Raw genomic sequence first — 23,838 nt, 5'->3', positions numbered from 1 at the left:
AGATAAGTGTAGCGGCTTTTACCATGTGGTTGACTAATGAGTCACCATTCCGTTTGTCTCATTTAGTTCATGTTAAGGATCTTCGGAAAAAACTGTTTTCTACTTTGGATTTGCAGATTTTCTTTTGCATGTTGCTAGGGACCTGAAAAATTTGCATTTGTGATAAATACAGATAAAGATGCAAATTCTGTCTCGTAATGCAAATTCATGATTAAATGCTATTTCATAGGGGACTGTGTTCAGATGAGCTATTTTATCTGAGATAAATCTGGATGTACTGGGAAATATTGAAAAAGTAACATACACTCCTGGAAATTGAAATAAGAACACCGTGAATTCATTGTCCCAGGAAGGGGAAACTTTATTGACACATTCCTGGGGTCAGATACATCACATGATCACACTGACAGAACCACAGGCACATAGACACAGGCAACAGAGCATGCACAATGTCGGCACTAGTACAGTGTATATCCACCTTTCGCAGCAATGCAGGCTGCCATTCTCCCATGGAGACGATCGTAGAGATGCTGGATGTAGTCCTGTGGAACGGCTTGCCATGCCATTTCCACCTGGCGCCTCAGTTGGACCAGCGTTCGTGCTGGACGTGCAGACCGCGTGAGACGACGCTTCATCCAGTCCCAAACATGCTCAATGGGGGACAGATCCGGAGATCTTGCTGGCCAGGGTAGTTGACTTACACCTTCTAGAGCACGTTGGGTGGCACGGGATACATGCGGACGTGCATTGTCCTGTTGGAACAGCAAGTTCCCTTGCCGGTCTAGGAATGGTAGAACGATGGGTTCGATGACGGTTTGGATGTACCGTGCACTATTCAGTGTCCCCTCGACGATCACCAGTGGTGTACGGCCAGTGTAGGAGATCGCTCCCCACACCATGATGCCGGGTGTGGGCCCTGTGTGCCTCGGTCGTATGCAGTCCTGATTGTGGCGCTCACCTGCACGGCGCCAAACACGCATACGACCATCGTTGGCACCAAGGCAGAAGCGACTCTCATCGCTGAAGACGACACGTCTCCATTCGTCCCTCCATTCACGCCTGTCGCGACACCACTGGAGGCGGGCTGCACGATGTTGGGGCGTGAGCGGAAGACGGCCTAACGGTGTGCGGGACCGTAGCCCAGCTTCATGGAGACGGTTGCGAATGGTCCTCGCCGATACCCCAGGAGCAACAGTGTCCCTAATTTGCTGGGAAGTGGCGGTGCGGTCCCCTATGGCACTGCGTAGGATCCTACGGTCTTGGCGTGCATCCGCGCGTCGCTGCGGTCCGGTCCCAGGTCGACGGGCACGTGCACCTTCCGCCGACCACTGGCGACAACATCGATGTACTGTGGAGACCTCACGCCCCACGTGTTGAGCAATTCGGCGGTACGTCCACCCGGCCTCCCGCATGCCCACTATACGCCCTCGCTCAAAGTCCGTCAACTGCACATACGGTTCACGTCCACGCTGTCGCGGCATGCTACCAGTGTTAAAGACTGCGATGGAGCTCCGTATGCCACGGCAAACTGGCTGACACTGACGGCGGCGGTGCACAAATGCTGCGCAGCTAGCGCCATTCGACGGCCAACACCGCGGTTCCTGGTGTGTCCGCTGTGCCGTGCGTGTGATCAATGCTTGTACAGCCCTCTCGCAGTGTCCGGAGCAAGTATGGTGGGTCTGACACACCGGTGTCAATGTGTTCTTTTTTCCATTTCCAGGAGTGTATTTTTGGTTACTGGTATTTCACATATGCCGAAGCCGAATTTGGAAAGAGAGTGTGTAAGAATGTCTTTAGAATATAGAATGCATAAATGCAACTAATCAGTGCACTTGTAAGTTATACTCTGGTCCCGTAGTCACTGTAAGGTACATGCTACATATAGCCCCACAGGTTTCACCCCGTAGGACCTAGCATTTTAGAACAAAGCAACGCATTTTTATGGGGTATTTTGAAACACAGTTGTGTAAGATTCTAGTAGAGGTAGGGCCTAAACCACCTCATTAGCGATGTTGCCAACCTTGTCAAGGAATAGTGCTGTAGCTGTTACTGAATGCTTTGTCCTGTGTATGAATCATTGTTTTCATTTCATATTTTAATGTGAGTGAAGACTCTAACACTCACAACACCAGAAAGGATTGGGGATTCTTGTGACCATGTGTCAGTTCTGCTATCACAGAAACACACAACATGACCGTCCTGCAACAATGAGGCGCGGCTTCTACACCTGCACAATTTCTTTCCCCTCAGGTGATCAGAGTTTTCATTTGTTAACATTTGTGGGAGACTGCCAGCTTTGTATTATCCGCACTATAGCAATTGGAAAAAAAACTCGGTCAATGTATTTTGCCTGCATTGAAAGTCTTCCTGTAAAGCTAGCTAAGACTTCGTTGGTTCTGTGTGTAGCATTGTCAAGTACAGGCCACACAGCTGTGAATGCCCACAAAATGTTTCTGAAATAAGCTAATCAGGTCTCATGCTATAGAAGAGCGGCGCGTTTCGTCACAGGGTTATTTGGTAACCGTGATAGCGTTACGGAGATGTTTAGCAAACTCAAGTGGCAGAGACTGCAAGAGAGGCGCTCTGCATCGCGGTGTAGCTTGCTCGCAAGGTTTCGAGAGGGCGCGTTTCTGGATGACGTATCGAATATATTGCTTCCCCCTACTTGTACCTCCCGAGGAGACCACGAATGTAAAATTAGAGAGATTCGAGCGCGTACGGAGGCTTTCAGACAGTCGTTCTTCCCGCGAACCATACGCGACTGGAACAGAAAAGGGAGGTAATGACCGTGGCACGTAAAGTGGCCTCCGCCACACACCGTTGGGTGGCTTGCGGAGTATAAATGTAGATGTAGATGTAGATTACTAGGTCAGTGTGCCTGAGATAATCATGAGAGTGCTGTTGCTGTCATACGGAATCGCACCACAGATCATACCTCCAGATTTAGGTCCAGTCTGACCAGCACGCAGACACGTTGGTTGTGTGCCCTCAGCTGACCTCCTCCTAACTAATACACGGCCATCACTGCACCGAGGCAGAACCAGCTGTCATCAGAAAACACAACAGCCCTCCACCCTGCCCTCTTGCTCTCGCTTGACACCACTGAAGTCGCAAATGGCGGTGATATGGTGTCAGTGGAATGCATGCTACAGGTTGTCAGCTCGGAGCTATCAGCACCTAGTTTGTAAGGGCCCTCTTTATGGGCCTCAGTTTATTCGGCTGGTCAGGTCGTGAAATATCCAGATTGATGCAGCACTCGAATGTGACAGTCGCCCGATGTTGGACTGCATGGCGAAATGTACCCAGTTCCTACAACCATATTATTGAGAACAACTACTTAATAAAGGCATTTTAGAACAAATAGCTTTTGTTTTGCACAAAGAATTAATTTGGGGAGAAGTACATTCAAAAAATGTTCAGATGTGTGTGAAATCTGATGGGACTTAATTGCTAAGGTCATCAGTCCCTAAGCTTACACACTACTTAACCTAAATTATTCTAAAGACAAACACACACACCCATGCCCGAGAGAGGACTCGAACCTCCGCCGGGACCAGCTGCACACTCCATGACTGCAGCGCCCTAGACCGCTCGGCCAATCCCGCGCGGCTAAGTACATTTAATTAATGATTGCAGACACTTAATTTTTGCAGCATTGTCTCAAGAATGATTTATGTTGACCTGGTGTTAATAATGGCTCGGGTTTTTATCACTTGTCTGAAAAAAATGCAAGCTTCGATTTTGTCTGTCTATTTAATACAAGAAGAATATTTTCCTCAGAAGTCACCGCCTGGATATCCGCTTCATTCTAGAGCTGCATGCCCTCACGAATAGTAACGGCTGTGGTTCCCTATTGCTTTCAGCCGTTCGCAGTACCAGTTTAGCACTGTCACGTTGTCTGATGTTACAAAGACAGACCAGTCAGTCATCCTGACTGTTGCCCCAGCAGCTATTGAAAACGCTACAACCTCTCTTCAGGAGCCACATGTTTGTGTGTCCTTTCGACATAAACCCTCTTTTGTCTTTGCACCTTTGTTACAGATAACTGTACGACGGATGCACGCAGACCATCCCATCCCGGCAAGATCCGAAGTTGTTGCGGAACCATGACTTTTATCTTTTCCAAAACAGACGACGAATGAATATGAAATATCATTACGCTCTGAAAAGCCAACTAGTATCGTATCTGAGATGTATACCTGACAGACGCAATTCATAACTGAGACGCAACGTTTTCCATCTGCTAAGTTTAACACGATCTTTTCTACGGAGAATAAATAGTTTTTAGTAATATCGAACAAAATTATGCAGAAGATTAAGGGCTACTTTCGGATATTTTCCCATTTTGTATCTACATTGTACACCGAAAATAAAATAAAAATAAAAATAGAAGAGCCTATGGGAAGAAGCAATATTACTCATTGCTTGTGTCTTACCTCTACTGTTTAACCGTGGATCGATAGGGAATGTTGTACATCGGACTTACCTGCAAAAAAAGAAGAAAAAGTATTAGCAGCAGAACAAGAAATGTCACAACAAATAGCAAATAGCTTTAAAATCATACACAGTTTGAAATGTGCACCAAGTGAAGCAATTGTTTCGCACTCTATTCTCCACTGCCTTTTAGACTACATACTTTATTATAGTATTTATTATTAATTTATTTTACCCTTCTTAAGACATTACGTATTTTACATTAAATATATCACGATAAACATGTAATTCCCTTAGAAATTAAAAATCAGAATAGTATAGATAAAAAAATCATACACACACACACACACACACACACACACACACAGTTTATATTCCCGGCGGAGGTTCGAGTCCTCCCTCGGGCATGGGTGTGTGTGTTTATCCTTAGGATAATTTAGGTTAAGTAGTGTGTAAACTTAGGGACTGATGACCTTAGCAGTCAAGTCCCATAAGATTTCACACACATTTGACCTCTTTTTTTCTTGCGACGTAGGTCGAGTATTGTCATGCTGAAAAATCACGTTTTCATGTCTATCGCTGTATTGTGGCTGTTTGTCTTTCAGCGCTCGGTGCAAAGGGATCAATTGCTTTCGATAATGATCTACTGTGATTTTTTCCGTCGATTTCAGTAGCTTCGAAAAACCTTCTCCGTTCCACCGCCATGAGGCTCTTCGACATGAAAGCACTGTTCTTGAAGCGTTGAAACCGTTGTCTGCTCGTTATTTCACTAACAGCTGCCTCACTATAGGTCTTACGCTGCGTTTTATGAGCCGCCTGAGAATAGCCACTTCCCGCAAATGACGAAAATTGGGCTCGTAAGTTGACCAATTCAGTCGACAATAACTTTACGAAGCAATCACAAACCGACCAATATTTTCATGACGTTATGTTTACAAATGTCGAAGCTTGTTGCATGACACTTTCGATCTACTACCTGCACCAGCACTTGCCAATTCTGCCATGCACTGTGAAACAGTGCAACCAAAGTTGTACACCTAATAGTTATATACTGTATGAAACCACACAGTGTGTAAGGTGGCTATAATTCCGCATCTTACAAGCACTCATCCACATACTTTGCCGTGAACTACAACCACAATTAGGTATTATTTGATAGGCTGTACATCGTATATATTAATATATAAAGGACACTGACGTTGTCACGTACGCCTTGTAAATAATTGTTAACGCTTATTGCATGAAAGGTGATGGATTGTCTTTATTATCAGAACGGCGTAATGACTGATTGCCTATACTAGTAGAGGTTGGAACGACAGTGGAAATGAAACGGCAGGCGGAACTCAAGCCCTGGTTGGAAGGCCCACACAGGTGTGTTGGTCCTGTTTAAACACAGGAAGTAGCAAGACGGACGTTCGGACACATGAGCGCTGGAGCACAATTGAGTCACGACTGGCCGGTATGGTAGCTGGACTGGAAGGATTATACTTCGGAAACTACTAAAAACTTGTACACAGCTGATAGGAACGAGGAATCATCACCTTGGAAATTATGCAGGCTGGGTTATTTCCGCGGATTTTTACTCAGAAGCATACCATTGTACGAGTATAGGTTTCTCCTCGCAAACTTTCCACGCTTGACGACAAAAGACTAAAATATGGTTGGTCGGCGTTCGGAAGCATCTGTAGAGAGGGGGAATATTCCGTGGTTTCGAGAATATGATTCGTTTTCGGAATTACGAAGGTGGGAGGCCAGCGGTGGAGAGACGTGTTCTTCCGTTGTGGGCGCCCGTGTGTGACGGTCACCCGATATCAGCGTTTGTTGGTACAGACGGGCTTACTGTCTTTGCTCTCAGTAGAGTTTATAGTTAGAACAGTAAGGAACTGTACTGTTGCGAACCTATACGATTCTGGACTTCACCTCCGGGTTGGAAGTCGACGTTAAGTACGCAGCGTTCAGTAATTGAGAGCACTTCCTCTGCCTATACTTGTCCGCCGCTCGTGGTCTCACGGTAGCGTTCTCGCTTCCCGAGCACGGGGTCCCGGGTTCGATTCCCGGCGGGGTCAGGGATTTTCACCTGCCTCGAGATGACTGGGTGTTTGTGTTGTCCTCATCATTTCATCATCATCCAGGAAAGTGGCGAAATTGGACTGAGCAAAGATTGGGTAATTGTACGGGCGCTGATAACCACGCAGTTGAGCGCCCCACAAACCAAACATCATCATCATCATCTGCCTATACTTACGCTGAGACGTTATCTGGACTCCGTCCTTATGGTTGGGAGTTCGCGTTTCTCGTCTGTAGATCACAGAGAGGAGAAGACAGTATTAGAGTGTATTAGTCAGAGGACCGCCTTCTGCCGTCCTAGTCTTTGAAAGAGTTTATTTGTGGCTGGAGTTCTTCCATCGTCGCAGACGAGTACGAGAACCGTCACTTCGACGCACCGGACGCAGTACATACGGTGATATCGCAAATTGCTTGGGCTTATTAGGGCTATCAAAGCTTAACAGCTGTGATCACGTTAGTTTATTTCCACTGAGGTTCCACACCAACGTAGATAATCTTTGAAGGTAATGTCTTCTAGTGTTTGGTACGTAGATGATGTCAGTCATCTCGCGTTATTGATATTAGACCGTGAAGTCATAATAAGGGGCAGAGTTGGGCAATTGATTAGTAATTTTACTTAGGAAATGTAAAATTTGTAATATAAAGGTGTTTTTAATCTACGATAAATATATAAGCAGGAACAACGTTTATAATTTAGTAGTATTAGTTGTCTTCATCATCCATTTATGTTTAGATTGTAATTTATAGAATTAAGAGATAACAAGATCTGCTTCAGGGGGTAGTCAGACAGGGCCAAATCATCATTTAGCGTTTATTAGTTTCCACTGCGCACATTCATTTTACACCCGCCTGGAGTAGCATCATGGAAGTGAAGTCTCCAGTGCAACTCGCACACTTCGCGTGCTAATGGCACGCAGAAAACTTGTTTATGTAATAGTTACTACCCTTGTCATCCTAGAATAACTTCCGTAGCAAAGAGCAAAACACAAGTGGTAAAGGAAGACAATCACCATGTAAAGAAGTAGGTGAACGAGTCGCAGGTGGTTGACACATCGCGAATTGCACGAAGTCTAACGCCTCTTGCAGTGTAGCACTTCAGTTAAAATTGCGACGGACACGATACGTTGCATGTGAGGCACGTAAAGAACCGAAAATTTCCGCAACCGCTGTGCTACTGATAATACAAGTAGCAGATGCGTACTCGCTCCAGCCACCTCACGGTTCTGGAATGCGACGCAGACAGGGCAATTGAGTCGCCGGCCGGACAAGAAGTGACAGCAAAAGCGACGTGGCGACTTACTGGAAACTCGCCGAGGCCGTCAACTGGCGCCGGGGCATCGCGGCCGGCCTGATTAGGGATTCCAGCGGCGTCCGCCCGACGGGTATTCCAGGCCAATATGACTGGCGTAACAGGGAGAAAGTCAAAGTGTGGCGGTCGCGAGAGCCCGCTAAGGGAACACGAGCTCGCTCTCAGTTTCACCGACGACTAAAAACCGGCGATTTCTTTCGCGAAATCCAATTGCGCCAGTTTAATGACAGCAAACATAAATATGTCCGGTTCTTTCATTTAGTGCAACTGGCAAGTGATCTGTAGCTCCGGCGAACGATAAATAACAGCGATCGTTTCTTTGAAAAACAAGGAAAAGTTGACAGAATTGCGTGTAGCATTTGAAATTAGTGCACAAGGAGGTCTCTGCACCAATGCAGTTCGTCCGTAAGTTATTCTCTGACAAAATTCGAGGAAAGCTATGACAGTGGTTGGAGGTCTTCCCAGACTTAAATAACGAAATAATAGTGGCAAGCCGGAAATTATTTGCGAGCTGGCGTCGCAATCATAAGTAAAAGTGTAGTGTGCTGCTAAATAAAATGTATTGGTAGAATAATTTATCACGCTACAAATTAGTAAGGAAACGAGAGAGCAAACTTTTCTAAGTTCGAACAGCCGGCGTTACTCAACCACGCGGAAGTATCAACACCGCCAACCGGGAAGCGTAAACATTTCAACACCGTTACTCGGTCAGGAAGACAGCAACATCGACACTCTTGTGTGCGGCTCGAGCGAGATCAGAAGGGTACAGATCGCGCTGCCTTCGTTACACTCGTAATGTAAAAGTCACTAGGCAGGACAAACGTCTCCTAGCAGGAGTGTAATTAAGCAGTAAAGACGCTGCAACATATTCGTTAAGCATGTGTAGCGGAACTGAATACCGTTGACAACACTAGAAGAGCAGAACCGATTCGGTCATTACGAATGACGTTGTGGAGCGGAGCCTCTCTCGACGACATAAAAACTCCACCCTCACTGACTTAGAGCACTCGATCATTAGGATCGATGGCTTTCGTATCGTTCACACTCGATTCTCTTGTTATGGTATAGTAACACGTTGTGTATGAGAGTGTTCTAGTGTCGGAGCTGCTGTCTCAAGAGATTAGCTATCCGTAGCCTCGGATGATGAAGGCCAGCATCCAGTACTGAAATCAGCTCAACAACCAGCACTGGAGGGAAGTCCAGGGGTCTACCAGCACGGCACCGGTCAAGGGCAGAAGCTTCCTTAAAACTCTAGCGTCGCGGACGGCATACCGTATCCGCTGGCCAGCTTCAGAATTCACCACGACATCACGGTATCCGACATTGCGAGTCATCTTATGGGACAATAAGGGCAGACGTCTAAGAGGGATTGAGTACTCCCCAAAAGTGCGTGTGAATCAAACACACACGTCCCGGTCACCGCCATCTCCAAGCAGGGCTTGTGACGGGGCGTGCTACCTCGCCAGCGATATCATAGACTTCCGCTCAGAGCTGATATAGCGTACTCAGCAGCCGTGACTCCGCTGTTGGATTCAGCTGATTTCTCCCCGGATTACGTAGACACCATCCGTCTCAAAAGACAAAGCAACGCATGTATTCTGAGTAATGAATGGAATAATTTTGAATAGTGTTATACTGCGTCTAACGACGGCACTCAGCTTCTCAGTCTGTAACCTTACAGACCAGTAGCGGACGACCCTCGAACAATCATAACCAAATGAAGTTGACTAGTGCCCTCGGACAATCATAACCAAATGAAAACAGGAAGACGCAGAAAATGAAACGAGTGTCCTCAGAAAGTCGACGGAAGTGGATTACGGCCAGAATAATGACAGTGAGAATCGTAGCAGGAATACCGGCCTATTGATTGGAATACCGGCCTATTGATTGTTTTATCACTTGTTGGAACGGTAACAAGAAGGAAGAATGGAAGATTACGGTTTAGCGTCCCGCCTATAAAGGTGTCTTTTGAAATGCAGCACAAGCTCGGAGTTAACAAGGACGTGGAAGGAAATCAGTTGTTCCAAAGAAATGGGTGGACGAAGAAAAAGTTTAGATACATTGCTGCTCAGAATCGAGAGGAAATGGCCCCAGGAGGTGTCATAAACAGCGCGAACGAAACTACCCATTCCCTTGGGGCGTTCATTTTCACACATACCGCGGTCGAAGACGACCGTTTGCTGTGTGATGTGCAACAGGATAAAATTCGACAACCTTTGACTCTGCTGACACTACCCAAACGATTCAGCGCTTTGCTACGGACATTGCGGGGCTGCAACACTATCGATCATTTTGAGAGTAGTGTGGTGCCAGTTTTTTCTGTGGTATACAGGGTGGAACCGTTATGAACTGCTTAAAACAATTTGACGAAGGTTGAACGTGATCCGAAGCAAAAAAGGGTGTTTAGACCTTTTCACCCTCCTTTTTCACGTCCGCCTGTGCTGTGGCATGGCATGTCCGCGAGGGGGAGAGGACGTTCGACATTGACACGCACAAGACTAAAACGACAATGGGTCTCTTTAAGACGGCTAAGTTTGGAAACACCTTCGGCGTCACCCGTGCACGTTAGTTGGACACTTTCAAAATGTCTGTGAACAGAGACTCTCATCCACCGTTTCCTAGCCACCAGCGTGGTAGACAACCCTTTCGACACCCCTCTGATTTCACACGCGACCAGCGTGCGGTAGTGTCGAGTGGGTTGCTGTCCCACCTGCGTGTAGGGGTCAGTGGATGGGTGTGCCTGTACAGAGACATTTCGCGTCCTTTGCACCTACCCCAGGAGGGCGCGAAAAAGGGAGGGTGAAAAAGTATGAACACTCTTTCCTGCTTCTGAACACGTTCATATTTCGCCGAATGGTTCTGAACAGTCTCTAATGGTTCCATCTTGCACAGCAGAGCAACAGCTGTAGTCACGCCATACTCCAAAGGGGCGAGAGCATGATCAGTGCAGTTGCAGGCCCACGAAATCCACAGCGAAGGGCTGAATCGTCCAGGTCGAGTCAGCAGTCTCGAAGGTTGTCAAGAATGTCGTCCTGTTGCACACTGCACTGCAAACTCTCGTCTTCGAACGCGAAATGAAAATGTACGCTCCAAGGGAAGGGGTGGTATCATTCGCACCCTTTATGACATCTCCTGAGGCCTTTTCGTGGCGATCCTGAGTAGCGGTTCTCCTACATGTTTTCCTCGGCAGAAATGTGAAATTTGTTGCCAGTGTTACCATACACCCCACATGAATTTCTCAGGGAGAGCCCTCTTTTCTTTTTGCATGTGTTGAACGTTGCTGTTGAAGCGTTACCTTGGCCGAGGATGACGTCTCAGGGCGCAAAGCTTTTGCACCATCTTATACCCAAATGGGAGAAAATGATGGCACTTCTAAAAGGTAGACCTTTAATTCCGATCGTACAGTGTGTAATTTGAATACCTCCTCCTTTGCCATCAAATATGAAGCAGGTTCCCGAAGTTGTTGTTGTTGTTGTGGTCTTCAGTCCTGAGACTGGTTTGATGCAGCTCTCCATGCTAATCTATCCTGTGCAAGCTTCTTCATCTCCCGGTACCTACTGCAACCTACATCCTTTTGAATCTGCTTAGTGTATTCATTTCTTGGTCTCCCTCTACGATTTTTACCCTCCACGCTGCCCTCTAATACTAAATTGGTGATCCCTACCAACCGATCCCTTCTTCTAGTCAAGTTGTGCCACAAACTTCTCTCCCCAATCCTATGCAATACCTCCTCATTAGTTATGTGATCTACCCATCTAATCTTCAGCATTCTTCTGTAGCACCACATTTCAAAAGTTTCTATTCTCTTCTTGTCCAAACTATTTATCGTCCATGTTTCACTTCCATACATGGCTACACTCCATACAAACACTTTCAGAAATGACTTCCTGACACTTAAATCTATACTCGATGTTAACAAATTTCTCTTCTTCAGGAAAGCTTTCCTTGCCATTGCCAGTCTACCTTTTATATCCTCTCTACTTCGACCATCAGTTATTTTGCTCCCCAAATAGCAAAACTCCTTTACTACTTTAAGTGTCTCATTTCCTAATCTAATTCCCTCGGCATCACCCGACTTAATTCAACTACATTCCATTATCCTCGTTTTGCTTTTGTTGATGTTCATCTTATATCCCCCTTTCAAGACACTATCCATTCCGTTCAACTGCTCTTCCAAGTCCTTTGCTGTCTCTGACAGGATTACAATGTCATCGGCAAACCTCAAAGTTTTTATTTCTACTGCGAATTTTTCTTTTGTTTCATCTACATCTACATCTACATTTATACTCCGCAAGCCACCCAACGGTGTGTGGCGGAGGGCACAATACGTGCCACTGTCATTATCTCCCTTTCCTGTTCCAGTCGCGTATGGTTCGCGGGAAGAACGACTGTCTGAAAGCCTCTGTGCGCGCTCTAATCTCTCTAATTTTACATTCGTGATCTCTTCGGGAGGTATAAGTAGGGGGAAGCAATATATTCGATACCTCATCCAGAAACGCACCCTCTCGAAACCTGGCGAGCAAGCTACACCGCGATGCAGAGCGCCTCTCTTGCAGAGTCTGCCACTTGAGTTTGTTAAACATCTCCGTAACGCTATCACGGTTACCAAATAACCCTGTGACGAAACGCGCCGCTCTTCTTTGGATCTTCTCTATCTCCTCCGTCAACCCGATCTGGTACGGATCCCACACTGATGAGCAATACTCGAGTATAGGTCGAACGAGTGTTTTGTAAGCCACCTCCTTTGTTGATGGACTACATTTTCTAAGGACTCTCCCAATGAATCTCAACCTGGTACCCGCCTTACCAACAATTAATTTTATATGATCATTCCACTTCAAATCGTTCCGCACGCATACTCCCAGATATTTTACAGAAGTAACTGCTACCAGTGTTTGTTCCGCTATCATATAATCATACAATAAAGGATCCTTCTTTCTATGTATTCGCAATACATTACATTTGTCTATGTTAAGGGTCAGTTGCCACTCCCTGCACCAAGTGCCTATCCGCTGCAGATCTTCCTGCATTTCGCTACAATTTTCTAATGCTGCAACTTCTCTGTATACTACAGCATCATCCGCGAAATGCCGCATGGAACTTCCGACACTATCTACTAGGTCATTTATATATATTGTGAAAAGCAATAGTCAAATAACACTCCCCTGTGGCACGCCAGAGGTTACTTTAATGTCTGTAGACGTCTCTCCGTTGATAACAACTTGCTGTGTTCTGTTTGCTAAAAACTCTTCAATCCAGCCACACAGCTGGTCTGATATACCGTAGGCTCTTACTTTGTTTATCAGGCGACAGTGCGGAACTGTATCGAACGCCTTCCGGAAGTCAAGAAAAATAGCATCTTTCCTTCACTGCTTGCTCAATATACAGATTGAATAACAGCGGGGAGAGGCTACAACCCTCTCTCACTCCCTTCCCAACCACTGCTTCCCTTTCATGCCCCTCGACTCTTATAACTGCCATCTGGTTTCTGTACAAGTTGTTTCCCGAAGTAGGCATATTAAATTGCGCACAGCAGGGTCTGACGTTGGCCCGCAGCGCTTTACGAACGCATAGGTTCAGACAGAGCCATCTCACTTGGCGACCCTGAACTTGCCAGGCTGGTGAGCAAAAAGGACGGAGGCCCGGCAGCGGTCAGTGTGCGGCAGCGGTTGCGCACGGAGCGCGGTGGCGCGGTTTCCAGAGGCACGCTGGCTGCATTCCGGGACACGCCGACGAATAAGGCAGTGCGCTTGGGAGTAAGAGCGGCCGGGTGGAGTGGGGCAGGGGGGGAAGGGGCAGGTCGCGCGACCGCTCACACCAGCCCCGGCCAGCGCCTCGTCTCGGTGCAGGTCGCAATCCTCCCGTCTGACAGCAAAGCACGCTCCGTGATTACGGGACGAGCGACATACAGGATGCTTTAAACAGCATCATCAGATTTCATAAGAATTTATCTCCTCGGGGTGAGTTCTAACTTACGCGCGGGACTGACTACATCTACATCTACATACATACTCCGCAATCCACCATACGGTGCGTGGCGGAGGGTACTTCCTACCACAACTAGCATCTTCTCTCCCTGTTCCACTCCCAAACAGAGCGAGGGAAAAATGACTGCCTATATGCCTGTATACGAGCCCTAGTCTCTCTTATCTTATCTTTGTGGTCTTTCCGCGAAATATAAGTTGGCGGCAGTAAAATTGTACTGCAGTCAGCCTAAAATGCTGGTTCTCTAAATTTCCGCAGTAGCGATTCACGAAAAGAACGCCTCCTTTCTTCTAGAGACTCCCACCCGAACTCCTGAAGCATTTCCGTAACACTCGCGTGATGATCAAACCTACCAGTAACAAATCTAGCAGCCCACCTCTGAATTGCTTCTACGTCCTCCCTCAATCCGACCTGATAGACATCCCAAACGCTCTAGCAGTACTCAAGAATAGGCCGTATTAGTATTTTATGAGCGGTCTCATTTACAGATGAACCACATCTTCCCGAAATTCTACGAATGAACCGAAGACGACAATCCGCCTTCGCCACAACTGCCATTACATGCTTGTCCCACTTCATATCGCGTTGCAATGTTACGCCCAAATATTTAATCGACGTGACTGTGTCAAGCGCTACCCTACTAATGGAGTATTCTCTTTCCTATTCATCTGCGTTAATTTACATTTATCTATATTTAGAGTTAGCTGCCATTCTTTACACCAATCACAAATCCTGTCCAAGTCATCTTGTATCCTCCTACAGTCACTCAACGACGACACCTTCCCGTACACCACAGCATCATCAGCAAACAGCCGCATATTGCTATCCACCCTATCCAAAAGATAATTTGTGTAGATAGAAAACAACAGCGGACCTACCACACTTCCCTGGGGCAGTCCAGATGATACCCTCACCTCCGATGAACACTCACCATCGAGGACAACGTACTGGAATCTATTACTTAAGAAGTAAAGGCTTATGCGCTCCAAAAACCATCCCATTCTCCAAAGGCTATATCTTACATGCATGTGCCTCAAAATATCATTGACCGGCCGCGAGTGTGCTCTTCCTGTGGCTATCGTCTTTGCCAGAGGCGGTATCTAGCCGCAGGAAGTTTCTCCAACCTGGAGATGACAGACCGCTCTTTCTTTATAGTCCAAAAAAAGGCTGCGCTCGTCAATAAATATGGACAAGCGGAAAATAATTTTAATCGACGTTAGGCAGCCCAAATAAGAGTTAATCGAATTTGAGACGGTTTCTGGCTTGCGCTAAACTTTTGATAGCCGAAAAACCACGAAGTTTTTGGATATTTTCCAGTTTTTCGCTTGTAACTCGAAAACGATAAATCGTACAGTATTTTCAAAACACCAGCTTGAAAGAACATAAAGTTTCATGTAGAATGACCTACTTAAAAGTTTGAATTGTTTCATCCATTTGGCTACAGTCGATAGTCAAAGATCGGTAATAACTCACGTGGCGGAAAAGTGAGTTATGCCCGTGACCTAACGCAGTAGCTCAAAGCAGCTACTGAGAGTGACATTCGTGAAAGTTGTGGAGCATCAAATTGTGGGGAAAAAGATCTCCTAAATTTTAAAATTCATTCACTCCTTTGCAAAGTTACAAATAAAAACTTTAAAATATTTGTACCGCTACATGCCTGCTAAGATTTTTTTATGAAGTCAGGTTATTTTTGAAAGTCAAATCGTCCACATTCGTCCACATATTCAGATTTAAGGAAAATTCTGTTAGGTAGCTACCTAGACAGATAGATACCTCTATGCATTAATGTTAATGAATTACTATGTCAGTCCAAAACGATAATAAATGGGTTAAAATGAAAAAAAATCATATTAAGAGGAACGTTTTATAAAATGGAATAGTTTTTGAATTACAATATAAAATTAACGAAATGAAATTTTTAGAAATATTCTTTAAGCAATTATTGATTTGTACTGACATTCATTTACGATTGGTTTCTTGGCGTTGGATGATGGAACGCCCTACGACAAAAACTCTTCAACAACTTTTGGCCAGCATGGTAGCAAGTCGCAGAACATGCATTCCCGGCCGTGGTGGTCAGACACGCTATTAAGAACCATGTTCCGCTTTTTGTCACGTCCAGGAGACCATAATCAATCGCGGTGACTTCAGTCTCTGAGTAAAACTGTCATTTCTGTTGGTCTCATTGCGTATTTTTTTCAGTTATCTTCTGTGCTGCAGTGTGGCAGCTATTTCTATGTATGTGAGAGGTGGTATTTAGGGAAAGCAGGAAAAGGTGTGGACGGCGCCTAATCAGTTACCGTTAGTTGCACAGTAAACAAGTACACTTTATTTAAGGAAATAATTTTTTAAAAACAATCATTTTAAAAAAACTGACTGTAACAGAAGCTACACTGACGGCTGAAGGCCTTATTAAGAAGAATTCAAATTATTTGCCGGATGAAGGCCACAAGCAATAGGAATGATTTAAACAAAATATTATTTTTAAACAATTGACACAATCAGACCAAATAAAGAAGGGAGTGATCCACAGACAATGCTCCAAGGATCGACCTGAGAAAAAGTCCCTACAACTGCGTAAGCGGTGAGACAGGCAGCTCACTTAACAGGATGGCAACTCAAACTAGGGACAGCTTAAACGCTGACCAGCACACTTCTAAAATCCACCTAAGATGCTGAAGTGTTGGCAGAAGAGCCAACACTGTGTTGCTAGAGGAGGCCGAAATGCACGCGTTTAATTACACGCTGACTGGCGTGAGGTCTGGAACAGTTAAGGGAATTAATAGTAGCAAATAAAGTACGTAGTTGAAATAATACTTAACTTTAATCCACAATTGGTGTACATCGCTCTTGACGGTACAGGTTATAATCTCAATATCAAATGCCATGGCGCCTTGCTAGGTCGTAGCAAATGACGTAGCTGAAGGCTATGTATGCTAACTATCGTCTCGGCAAATGAGAGCGTAGTTGTCAGTGATCCATCTCTGGCTAAGTCGGCTGTACAACTGGGGCGAGTGCTAGTACGTCTCACTAGACCTGCCGTGCGGCGGCGCTCGGTCTGCCATCACTGACAGTGGCGACACGCGCGTCCGTCGTATACTAGTGGACCGCGGCCGATTTAAAAGCTACCACCTAGCAAGTGTGGTGTCTGGCGGTGACACCACAGATGCAATAACAAATACCACGATAGAATAACAGTTAACATCGTGAAATGACAAGCATTTAATTACACAAGTTGGCTCCACCAAATCCTAGTACGCAGACAGAGTTAAGACCAAACTGCCTATTCAAAATCTGACTAGATGCACCGCAAAAGACAATTCCACAAACAACTCAAATAATGCTAAAACAGTCACTATACAGCAAGGAGATGAATTGCACGTAGACATGAACGTTAAGAACACAGAAACGGTTGAAAGACCAGATACGCGTCGTCCACTGAGACGACGCGCCGGACGGCCAACCATCGGTCGTTGACAATCAAGTCAGGCAAGAGAAACGTCGGAGTATAAGACCGCCAACTGACAGCTTGATGGCATGAGGTCTCTTCGAGGGACGGACACACACACCAGAGAAAGTTGCACTACTCGAATATAACGGTCCATTCAACTTAAACTGAATAGGGACCTCGACGTGGTCGTGCACTCTCGCGACCACATCCTTCCATCGTACGGTTCGTATATCGCCAGCTCCCTCGGCGAGTACTGGCGCTGTCGGACCTCACTGCTGCTCCGTCCCATCTCAACTCCGACACAAGACGACCCGTAAATACTCGAGGTGACTCCAAATATAGTACCACAGTACTCCCTATCGATAAACGTCGCTGTTGCCACTCTTGGACAGACAAAGCGAGCAAACGTAGTGGAGCCAGGGAACGCACTAAGAAAACGAGAGGTCACAATCCGAATACACGACGCCAACCTGTCAACGGCAAAAACGCGAGCCGCAGCACGTCTCAGTATGGTCCAAGTTTCATCTAAGCAGTGTTAAGAGGGCGTGCTCAAAAGTAATATCTCCGCACGAGCGCTGCGACAACTACACTACTGGCCATTAAAATTGCTACACCAAGATGCTACACGGGTGTGCAGATGCTACACGGGTATTCATTGGACAAATATATTATACAAGAACTGACATGTGATTAAATTTTCACACAATTTGGGTGAATAGATCCTGAGAAATCAGTACCCAGAACAACCACCTCTGGCCGTAATATCGGCCTTGATACGCCTCAGCATTGAGTCAAACAGAGCTTGGATCGCGTGTACAGGTACAGCTGCTAATGCAGCTTCAACACGATACCACAGTTCATCAAGAGTAGTGACTGGCGTGTTGTGACGAGCCAGTTGCTCGGCACCCAAAGACCAGACGTTTTCAATTGGTGAGAGATCTGGAGAATGTGCTGGCCACGGCAGCAGTCGAACATTTTCTGTATCCAGAAAGGCTCGTACAGGACCTGCAACATGCGGTCGTGCATTATCCTGCCGAAATGTAGGGTTTCGCAGGGAACGAATGAAGGGTAGAGCCACGGGTCGTAACACATCTGAAATGTAACGTCCACTGTTCAAAGTGCAGTCAGTGCGAACAAGAGGTGGCCGAGACGTGTAACCAATGGCACCCCATACCATCACGCCAGGTGATACGCCAGTACGGCGATGACGAATACACGCTTCCAATGTGCATTCACCGCGATGTCGCCGAACACGGATGCGACCATCATGATGCTGCAAACAGAACCTGGATTCATCCGAAAAAATGACGTTTTGCCATTCGTGCGCCCAGGTTCGTCGTTGAGTATACCATCGCAGGCACTCCTGTCTGTGATGCAGCGTCAAGGGTAACCGCAGCCATGGTCTTCGAGCTGATAGTCCATGCTGCTGCAAACGTCGTCGAACTGTTCGTGCAGAAGGTTGTTGTCTTTCGAACGTCCCCAGATGTTGACTCAGGGATCGAGACGTGGTTGCACGATCCTTTCGAGCCATGCGGATAAGATGCCTGTCATCTCGACTGCTAGTGATACGGCCGTTGGGATCCAGCACGGCGTTCCGTATTACTCTCCTGACCCCACCGATTCCATATTCAGCAAACAGTCATTGGATCTCGACCAACGCGAGCAGCAAAGTCGTGATACGATATACCACCATCGAGATAGGCTACAATCGGACCTTTATCAAAGTCGGAAACGTGATGGTACGCATTTCTCCTCCTTACATGAGGCATGACAACAACGTTTCACCAGGCAACGCCGGTCTACTGTTGTTTGTGTATGAGGAATCGGTTGGAAACTTTCCTCATGTCAGCACGTTGTAGGTGTCGCCACCCGCTCCAGCCTTGTGTGAATGCTCTGAAAAGCTAATCATTTGCACATCACAGCATCTTCTTCCTGACGGTAAAATTTCGCGTCTGTAGCACGTCATCTTCGTGGTGTAACAGTTTTAATGGCCAGTAGTGTATAAACACTCTGTATTATACAGACTAAAGCGACGAATGAAAATTTGTACCAAGGCCTGGATTCGAACCCAGGTCTTCTGCTCATTAGACAGATGCGCCAACCACTACGCCACCATGGCACAGATTCTTTCCACAACTGCACAGCTACATAGAGTCAGTAGGAGACCTGGTTTCGAATCCGGGCCTTGATGTAAATTTTCATTCGTCGCTTCAGTCTGCAAATACTCATCAATGTTAGTAACGTTTGTTTCATTTAAGATGCCTTGATAGTTTTTACATAAGAAATGCGGAGGCATTACTTTTTAGTACGCCTCGTGCTTGGCAGTGACACAAATTGCAAAAATTACTTTCGGCCTTAAGCGTTGCACACCAGTGTATTGTGTGTTATGTATATAATATTAATTATATGTTTTTGTTCATGTTACGTAATCTACACCATCGAGGATCCTATCAGCGTGGGTCTGTCGAATGAAGAGTGTCTCTGTCAAGCGAATGTTTGTGGCGGCTACAGTGCTACTTAGTTGGGCAGATAGGAGCGTACTTTGGGCTCGCCGGGTGGTCTGGTTTTTTGTGGAACACGGGATTCGTGTAGCCGGCCTTTGTCAGTGCCGGCCCCGCCGTCGCGCCGGACAATAAGCGCGGAGGCCAGAGGGGGCGGCGAGTAATGGTCCGCCGAGTGGTCCGGCGGAACCGGCTGGCCGCCGCCAAATATAGGCAAGCGCGGCAGACGCCGACGTCTGTCCAGGAAATACCTGCCGCTGTGCTGCCAACGCTGGATCTGCGCAAAACCTTAAGGCGGGCGCTGCGCAGGTCAGACGAGCTCAGCAGGCATTTGACGGCCGGTGTAGTCTGCTGCGGTTCCAGCCTCATCTGCGTCACTAACAAGCTGATACCCAAGAAAGGAAGTTATCGTTCAGAGTTTCCCTCGCCGCACGATAACGAGCCTCTTCACCCGGCATCGCTAACGCACAGCAACACGGTGGCTATCGAGTGCTAGTGGTGGAAAAAAATTTTATAGCTTCAGCTTGCTGATCAAAGGGATTTTGACAAAAATGCGGGACTGCTGCGAGATAAATGCAGATGGTAATCACTCCTGCAGATTGCGCTGTTGTATGAGGGCAATTCGGAAAATAAGGAACGATCGGTAGCGTAATGGAAACCACAGTGAAAATCGAAACTGTTTTATTTCCAACAGTTAGCTACACCTACCGGCCTCTTTTCTACGTAGTGGCCGTGCAGACTCAGACATATGTCGAAGCGTTGTATCAACTTCTCAATACCCTCTTCGCAGAAGGTAGCTTCCTGTGTGAGCCGTGGTAAAAATTGCTGTTTTGTAGAGCGCGCCGCAGCACGTAGTGTGAAGTAATCGCCCTCCGTTTCTGGCGGTGGAGCCGCTGTGGCAATCGCAGCTTTGGTGTCTCTCTCTGGTGGAAAAGGGGAAAGGTTGCCTGTTCACGTGCATTTAAGGGGCGCTATGAGCTCGCCAGTCGGTCAGTCTGGGCCAGTCTCTCGTCCCCAGCTTGCTAGTCTGTCTCTCGTCCTCATTTGTTAGGTAGTTACTGTCTGTCTGTCGTTCGGAGTGCTAGTATGTCTGTTGTTCGGATCAACCTTTAAAGCCGACAAAATGAGAGTCTTTCCACTCCGTCAATAAGAGAACTCAGCGAGTGGTTTGCTCAGGCAATAGCCATTGGTGGTTGGGTCGATCGGTTGGTCGGTCGCGCACTGAGACACAAGATGAGTTGTCCGTCTTGAGCGTCGGCGCATGTGAGGTCGCCACGTGAGTCCAGTGGGCCGCGGCGTATAGCGAGGGGTAGTGACTTCGCTGTCGACACGAGAGCAACAGGAGTCAACCCACGACATCAGTTGGCCGGTGCGAGCTGCGACGCCGTGAGACGGGAGATCGGCGCGCCTTCCTGCGTCCGTTGAAGCGGCTGGCAGCGGACGGTTCGGGAGAGCGATTTGGGGGTGCTGCGCCAGGTCTTCTCGAGAAATCGCAGTTTATTAGAAGTTAAGTGATTGGTGATATGATGTTTGATTTACTCTTGTTAAATTCTACTTGTTTTCTTGGTGAGGTCACCAGCCGTTTTGCTTTGGGGTCGTCCCACAATTCTTCTCCGTTTGCCCACCAGCGGGAAGGTGGCTGTTTATAAATTGGTGGTCCGTTTTTCCCTTGTGGAGTAGGGGCGGGTAAGAGCAATATGCGGTTCGGGTTGTTCGGTAATCTCCCTATCAATCTACCGTACTTTAGTAGCTGCCTCTGTCATGTTTGTCGGATTTGGTGTGTTAACGAATTTATTGCTTGGAGTGTAACGGCCTAATACCTGAAATATGTTTTGATCTTTGGAAACTTTGATATTATTGCCCATGATCTTGAGAGGCGGTATCTATGTACTGTAGAGCATCTTAACTATTGTTTGGCTAACCTTGTAGAATTTTATATAAGATTGCATTTCAGAGGCTTTTATTTAAACGATCATTTTTAGTATATAAAGTTGCCACCCTTTCACCGTAAGACTTTTCTTAGAAGTTAAAATAACGTTGCACCTTCGGTGGCAAGGTTAATATTTTAATTGTTAGTGTTTTGTACAATTTCCATCCCTCCTACGGGGGTGCGTAGTTTGAGTGCTTGTGTAAATTGTTAAAACTCTTATTTTAAGGTAATCTGGTGTGTTGCAGATTTGCACCAGTGTAGTCTTTCAGAGGCTGTTTTGAGCGGTCGTAACTACGGCCGTGTCGAAAGGGAGTGGCAAGGTTCTCCGCCTGAAAGCTCATACAGTCAAAACTTGTTTCTTTCTGCCTCTGAATAAATTGTAACTCTGATATTTAGTGGGTGCTTTCTGATTATAATTTTAAATTTTAAGAAAATGCTTTTAATCACTATTAAAGTGAATAAAATTCCCATTTGTTAAAAGGAATTTGGTTATGATTTCATCAGTTACTCCCTGGCAACTACTTCCATGCTCACGTAGTGTGATTAAACGTGTTAATGTTATTGATGTGCCTCATAATCACTGGGTGTTGTGTGATGTCCTTAGGTTAGTTAGGTTTAAGTAGTTCTAAGTTCGAGGGGACTGATGACCGTAGATGTTAAGTCCCATAGTGTTCAGAGTTTGAACCATTTTTGTTATTGATGAACCACTAGTAAATTAAATAAATTCTTAAGAATATTCTTTGAAAATAAACCACGGTTCACTGTGTTTTCCGACAATTTTCTACGCTGGACTGCAGCTTGTTATCTGCGCCACAATGTTGTCTTCGAGCAGATATGAAAATCAGAGGGAACCAATTCTGGTCTGTATGGTGGGTACTCAAATGCTTTCCATCGAAGAAGGTTGCAGGAGAGTCCTCATTACCTGTGCAGTGTGCGGCTGAGAACTGTCACGAAAAAGGAAATGCGTGACAGATATGTTATGTGGGGTTGCATGAAATCAGGCGAAATCTGCCGGCAGGCATCCGTATGTGGCGGGAGATACTATTTTTTGATTAATCTTTAGACGCTAACTGTGTGCGCAGAACTGAGAACAGCGACGCGACGCCATCTACAGGCATACTATAGACACAGCACACCACATCTGTGCAACGCTTCATCAGAGTTTCACTGCGGTTTCCATTTAGCAGCCGATCGTTCCTTACTTTCCGAGATGACCTCGCATTTGACGACGAACGGCACCTGTGCAACATCCAGAATACGTTGCAAGCATCTGTCGTGGTCAGAAAAGTATTCTGTATGGGAGTGGATGCCTTATGTCGGAGCGAAGTGAATTCGAGCATGGGCGAATTGTTGGTCTTCTTATGTTGGGCGGTTCCGTAATCCAGAGAGTTTGGCGTTTCAAAAGAGACCGTGTCGAAGATTTATACCACATACAGGCAAAGCGGAAAAACATCATCCGCTAACGAGGACGACAGTGAGTGTTGAGTGACTGTGGCACACAGTTATTGAAGAGGATTGTGACAAAAAATAAGGGGACGCCAGGTGCAAAAGTCACTGCAGAACAAAATTTCGCTCTCGCGAACTCTGTCAGCACCAAAACAACACAAAGGAACATAAACTGGGAACTGCAGGGGAAGCTGCAATTCCAAAACAACTCACCAGTGATGCAAATCCCCGCAACAGGAAAACATGATAACGAAGCCATAAAACCTAAACAATGGTACAATTGACGAAAGTCATTTTGTTGGATGAGTCTTGTTTCACACCATTTCCAACTTCTGGCGTAGTTCACGTTCCAGAAGCGGAACATGGCAGGTATGCGGTGATAATTTGGGCAGACATACTGTGGTGTTTTGTGGGTTCCAGGATGGCTCTGCAACGGGGTATTATTGCCAAGGATTATGTGGCTATTTTGGCTGATGAGATCCATAGTATCGTTCTATGTTTGTTCCGCGAAGATGATGCTGTATTCCAAGATGACATAACCCCTGTTCACACACCTCGCATCGTCCAACACTGGTTCTCCCTTGACCATCACATTCACCAGATCTCAGTACTACTGAGTCTTGGCGGTCAGTTTTGGAGAGAAGGGTGCGTGATCGCTGTCCACCGCTATCATCGTTGCTTAACTTGGAGGTATTTTACTCTTAGGAGACGAAGG

General features: G+C 46.3%; 1 protein-coding gene across 1 annotated transcript in view; it reads right to left on the bottom strand.

Annotated features, from left to right (window-relative positions):
• LOC126095632 (translation initiation factor IF-2-like) overlaps positions 1-23,838 on the bottom strand; it is a 108,463-nt gene that overhangs the window by 63,338 nt on the left and 21,287 nt on the right. The window contains exon 2 of the mRNA XM_049910396.1: positions 19,788-19,983. Coding sequence (XP_049766353.1) covers positions 19,788-19,983 — 196 coding nt within the window. The remainder of the gene's footprint in view (positions 1-19,787; positions 19,984-23,838) is intronic.

This window comes from Schistocerca cancellata, chromosome 8 (genome assembly GCF_023864275.1).
Source record: "Schistocerca cancellata isolate TAMUIC-IGC-003103 chromosome 8, iqSchCanc2.1, whole genome shotgun sequence".
Taxonomy (NCBI): domain Eukaryota; kingdom Metazoa; phylum Arthropoda; class Insecta; order Orthoptera; family Acrididae; genus Schistocerca; species Schistocerca cancellata.
This window is presented reverse-complemented; position numbering and strand designations above follow the sequence as displayed.